Source organism: Lepidochelys kempii, chromosome 14 (assembly GCF_965140265.1).
Source record: "Lepidochelys kempii isolate rLepKem1 chromosome 14, rLepKem1.hap2, whole genome shotgun sequence".
In the NCBI taxonomy this organism is placed as follows: Eukaryota; Metazoa; Chordata; order Testudines; family Cheloniidae; genus Lepidochelys; species Lepidochelys kempii.
In genome coordinates, this window is record NC_133269.1 from 35,121,755 (window position 1) to 35,127,715 (window position 5,961).

A 5,961-nucleotide genomic window follows, 5' to 3' on the forward strand; every position below is an offset into this window, starting at 1 on the left:
AAGCACTGAAGAAGAGTGGATGCAAGCAAGGAAAAAGAAAAGCGTAGAGTCTCTGGAACCAGAAGAAGAATAGGAGGGCAGGAAAAGGAAATGGGGGGAAATGACCTAATAGTAAAATCCCTAGATAAGGACACAAAGATAGGGGATATCGACCTCCTGAGAATGGCAGAGTGGATCAAAAAAGTGCTGGAGATAAAGCAAGAACTAAGATACTGTGACATTACTTGGGGTACAATCTGCACAGAGGAACAGCTGTGTCCCCTCAATTTTCCAACCTGGGGTGTCTCTTTCACTGCTTCGCTGTGAGAACAACCTCTTTGTTTGCCCAACCCCCCCGCCTCCAAGGGCCCGGTGAGCCTGGTGCTGTGGCTTTGCTGGAGCTGGTCACAGCTGGGCTTAGCCCATGTAAGAGCGATGAAGCTGTTCCTGGTGAAGTGTCCAGAGGCCACTGCTGCGGCCTGGGTGTTTGTATCTGGTCTGTGTGAGCGTCGGGAAGGTGGTTTGTTTGCAGAGGGATATGATGTCAATAAGCACAATTTCAAGGGTGGCAGATTCCTCAGGCTTACGTCCCCATCTCAGCTACATCAGGAGTTAGTATTTTTATTGTCCAAACATGAATTTTGATCAGAAATGGCTGTTTTATGGATATAAAAACTTGGTTAAAATGGTCTCCACTCTGCCTGTTGCGCAGTTAAAAACTCCGTGATGGGCCCATGGTTATGGCCACTTCCCTCCCTGGTCCTTCCACTTAGATGGACCACACTGACCTGAGTTCCAGCTGGATTCTCCATTATGTCCTTACGGGTATAAGAAAAGATCTGCAGCAAAAAACATGATGATGTCACCCATTGCGTTTTGTTTGCATGAGACTGTCTGAATTTGATTACAAGACTTAAGTATCTAGCACAGAGAAACAATGAACAGCGGATACACACAGGGATTTACTTTGATCGTTAGTGGACTTTGTGCCTTACACAGTGTCAGCTCTGTGCAGGTTCAGACGCTGTACACGCTCCTCACAGAGGGTGAATGTAAAGACAAGACGATGGAGAAAAATACCATCATTCTGCGTGTGTCAGTGGTGAACATGAGAGCGTGACAGAGCTGTCCACAATCTCACTTTCCTCTCTGTTCTGTTACATGGAGACAGCGTGGGACTGCCAACACTGCCTCAGTGACTCCATACAGATCATCTCCATTTTTTTCACATTAGTGGTGAGAATTTCAATGGGGGATTTCAAATGAATTTCAGTGGAAGCTGAGAGCCTGAGGTTTTCAAAGCTGCCTGGGTGATTTAGGCCAAGTTAAATCTAGAATTCACTGCCTGTTTTTGTGAAAGACACATATGTACTGACTGCTTTGCTCAAGGCTTTCTTGACATCTCTGTTTCTCAGGCTGTAGATGAGTGGGTTAACCAGGGGAGTCAGGACTGTATAGCAAAGAGAGAGCACTTTGTTTAGGATGTTTAATGTGTCGCGATTCGGTAGCACGTGGACAATCATGAGGGTTCCATAGTAAATCGTCACCACAATGAGGTGAGAGGAGCAGGTGGAAAAGGCCTTTTGCCTCCCAGTGGTGGAAGGGATTCTCAGGATGGTTGTGAAGATACACACATAGGATGTCAGTGTTAGTAGGAATGGTGGCAGGGTGAATACACAGGCCAGTACAAAATCCAGCAATATGATCAGGTGTGTGTCACCGCAGGAAAGTTTTATCAATGGGATAAGATCACAATAGAAATGGTCAATTTCATTCGGGCCACAGAATATTAAATGAGACATGAATAATACAACGATTGCAGTAGCCAAACAACCATTTAACCCTGACCCAGCAGCCAACTGGAGGCAAAACCTGGTATTCATAAGAGTTGAATAGTGCAGGGGTTTACATATCGCTATATACCGATCATAAGACATCGCTGCCAGGAGACAGCATTCTGTAGCCACCAGAGCACAAAAGAAATACAGTTGTGTGATGCAGCCACTGAATGAGATGGTTCTGTCCCCAGTCAGGAGACTGGCCAGCATCCGGGGAAGGATGGCTGAGGTGTAGCAGGTCTCCAAGCAGGACAAGTTCCCCAGGAAGAAGTACATGGGAGTGTGAAGGTGCTGATCGGTCACAACTAGTGCAGTGATGAGCATGTTCCCGAACATAGTTGCCATGTAGATCGCTAAGAACATGAGGAAAAGAAGAATTTTCAGTTCAGGGACATCCCCGAATCCCAGGAGGATAAATTCTGTGACAGCCGTTTGGTTTCTCTGGTTTCTGTCTGCCATGGGTTGAGTCTAGGAAGAATAAAGCAAACTATGCAATTGAATTGGAAGAACATAAGAGCTGAAAGCCAATCAAGTGTTAATTAATTCTATAAATATTCAGAAACTCCCCTCCCTCTCCTGGTTACCAGCTGAAGTTTTAAGACTAAGTGTTGACTTTAGTCAAAGTGCAAGGAGTCACAGTTCAAGAACAGATCTTTTGTATCCATGTAGACAACCCTATGCCGTATCAGAGCAATGACTAATATAACAGGCTATTTCTCTTTGGTAGCAGAGTACTGATATGCAGATCAGACTCTTTATCTACTGTCGTATCCCATCTAGTGACATACTGAAGCTGAACAATGATGCTTAAATGCAGTATTTCACTTCCAGCAACTGCCAGAATCATGCCATGACTTAGAAGTCAGAAATCAATAAATACATCAGCTAAAATGTTGAACTGAGATATCCGCTGCAGTCTATTTTCCTTAGGCATTGATCTTCTGTTAGAATAAATGCAAATTATTCTAAAAATGTTTCCTGGTATATTCCGCATTTCAGTGCCCTGTAGGAGAAGAAATAACTTCTCCGCTCTCCTCACAAGACATGGATCTCAGCCTCTATCTCTGGGAAATGGTGCTTTGAATGCTGGCTGGCACTGCTGTGGGAAAGAGAAGCTAAAACTTCTAATATTCACCTGAAGAAGAGCTCTGTGTAGCTCAAAAGCTTCTCTCCTCCACCAACAAGAGTTAGTGCAATATCAGATATTAACTCACCACCTTGTCCCTCTAATATTCACAAAGCACATTCATGCCCCTGTTTGGTGGTGGTATAGAAATGCAGTCAGGAAGATGGTGCTCACCTGTAACCACAGCACAGCCCAAGCTTGAAGCGATGAGCTCTTATTTCTCAGGGCTTAGCCACCAGGACGTAGGTTCCTCAGCTGAGGTTCTTGTCTCTCCTCTTTCTGCAGAAACTGGATTTTCTCAGTGAAGAGTCCTGCAGTTACCTGAAGGGATGAGCAAGTGCATTTGATCTACCTTTGGAAAATGAGCTTCCCCTTGGATTTACAAAGTGTAAATGCTGCCTCATATTTGTATTCAGCATTCATGCTTTTTAATATGCTCCCACTTCAACCTTTCTCCCACTTGGTTCATTTTGTGTCTCCAGTGCTTTGTAGCTAACAATGTCCAGTGGGACTTGTTCAGCGGGACTTGTAGAATTGCAACTTTTTTTAAGTCTAATGATCCTATGTGGAAAATATTTGAGATCATGAACAAACACCAGCTTTCATTTTTGGAAGATGCCTGTCCAAGGTGATGGCCTGTTATAATTTACTTACACCTTTATTAATATTCAAGATATGCTGCCATCTAGTGGGCATTTCTGAAATTAGCTGCCCATATATCACCCTTACCACATGCTTTCACTTAGGGACGAAAAAACAAATGCACAAATACAGAATAGGGGATAACTGGCTTGGCAGCAGCACTTCTGAGAAAGATCTGGGAGTTGTGGTGGATCACAACCTCAACATGAGTCAGCAATGTGATGCTGTTTCAAAAAAAGCAAATGCAATTTTAGGTTTCATTAACAGAGGCATAGCATGCAAGTCTCAGGAGGTGACAGTAACGCTCTGCTGGGCTCTGGTTAGGCCTCAGCTGGAGACTGTGTCCAATTTTGGTCACCAATGTATAGAAAGGATGTAGAGAAAGTGGACGCTGAACAGTCATCAGGCTTGGATGGCTGAGACTCACCAAATCCTGTATCTTGGCAGGGGGTCAGACTAGATGACCCTTGCAGTCCCTTCTAACCCAATGGTTCTATGCTGCCACCTAGTGGCCATTTTACAGTATCACTTTCCCATTATTTTATTGGCTACTGAAATCTATTGGTCACTAGTCAGTAGTTCTGATCCCCCCTTTCATTTTCTCTACTCTGCTGCCATCTAATGTCGATTTCCCAGCATGACAGCCTGTTACTGTGCTCTCCTCTAGTGGATTCTTCTTGCTATAGCTGTCTCTTTCCCATTTTTGACTCTCATGTCACTTGGTGGACATTAGTTAGTAAAACAGCCCATTTCTCAATCCCGAACATCTACTACTATCCAGCATTCATTACATAGCATAGAGGTCCTTTGCTCTTCAATGCTCTTTCCTCACTATTTATACACTGTTCTATACCTTCACCTCCCTTTCTACTTCCCTCTCTTGGTCATTTGGCAACACAAGTTCTGCTTTCTTGCCCTTCCACTTTGGCTGCTGTCCATTGGCCATTGGGCTGCACCTTTCCTATACCGGGAGGAAACACAAGGAGGGTAAAAGACAGGAGGACTTCTGATTCATACTAAGAAAGTAGGGCAATCAGCTAGTTATCTTAGGTGCATGTACACGAATGCAAGAGGCCTGGGAAACATGGAGGAAGAATTAGAAGTCCTGGCACAATCAAGGAACTATGACATGATTGGAAACCTGGTGGGGCAGTTCACATGACTGGAGCACTGTCATGGATGGGTATAAACTGTTCAGGAAGGGCAGGCAGGGGAGAAAAGGTGGAGGAGTTGCACTGTATGTAAGAGAGCAGTAAAATTGCCCAGAACTCCCTTTTGAAACTGGAGAAAAACCTGTTGAGAGTCTTTGGGTTAAGTTTATAGGTGAGAGCAACAAGAGTGATGTTCTTGTCGGAGTGTCCTATAGACCACCAGATCAGAAGGATGAGGTAGATGAGGCTTTCTTTGGACAACAAACTCAAGTTTCCAGATCCTAGGCCCTGGTTCTAATGGGGTACTTCAATCACCCTGACATGTGCTGGGAGAGTAATACACAGACAATCCAGGAAGTTTTTGGAAAGTGTTGGGGACAACTTCCTGGTACAAGTGCTGGAGGAACCAACTAGGGGTCGTGCTTCTCTTGACCTGCTGCTTACAAACAGGGAAGAGTTGGTAGGGGAAGTAGAAGCGGGGGGCCACTTAGGCAGCAGTGACCATGAGATGGTTGAGTTCAGGATCCTGACAAAAGGAAGAAAGGAAAGTAGCAAAATACGGACCCTGGACTTTAGAAAAGCAGACAGACTCCCTTAGGAAAGTGATGGGCTGGATCCCCTTGGAGGCTAATATGAGGGGGAAAGGAGTCCAGGATAGCTGGCTGTATTTTAAAGAAGACTTATTGAGGGTGCAGGAACAAACCATCCTGAAGTTCAGAAAGAATAGAAAATATTGCAGGCCACCAGCTTGGCTTAACAGTGAAATCTTTGGTGAGCTTAAACTCAAAAAGGAAGCTTAAAAGAAGTGGAAATTTGGACCGATGACTAGGGAAGAGTATGAAGATATTGCTAGAGCATGCAGCGGTGTAATCAGGAAGGCCAAGGCACAATTGAAGTTGCAGCTAACAAGGGATGTGAAGGGTAACAGGAAGGGTTTCTACAGGTACGTTAGCAACAACAAGGTGGTCAGGGAAAGTGTGGGACCCTTACTGAATGGGGGAGGCAACATAGTGACAGATGATGTGGAAAAAGCTGAAGTACTCAATGCTTTTTTGCCTTGGTCTTCACAGACAAGGTCATCTCCCAGACTGCTGCACTGGGCAACGCAGTATGGGGAGCACATGAACAGCCCTCAGTAGTGAAAGAACAAGTTAAGGACTACTTAGAAAAGCTGGATGTGCACAGGTCCATGGGTCCAGATCTAATGCATCAAAGGGTACTGATG

At 44.7% G+C, this 5,961-nt stretch overlaps 1 protein-coding gene across 1 annotated transcript; it reads right to left on the minus strand.

Annotated features, from left to right (window-relative positions):
* Nucleotides 1–1,310: 1,310 nt before the first annotated feature.
* LOC140898165 (olfactory receptor 10A7-like) lies at nucleotides 1,311–2,279 on the minus strand. The gene has a single exon (XM_073311599.1). The coding sequence runs from the start codon at nucleotides 2,274–2,276 to the stop codon at nucleotides 1,311–1,313; it is 966 nt and encodes a 321-aa protein (XP_073167700.1). The 5' UTR covers nucleotides 2,277–2,279.
* Between the last annotated feature and the right edge of the window lie 3,682 nt (nucleotides 2,280–5,961).

Coding starts and splice junctions, on each gene's coding strand:
- LOC140898165 (XM_073311599.1), bottom strand. CDS start 2,276: ATGGCAGACAGAAACCAGAGAAACCAAACGGCTGTCACAGAATTTATC.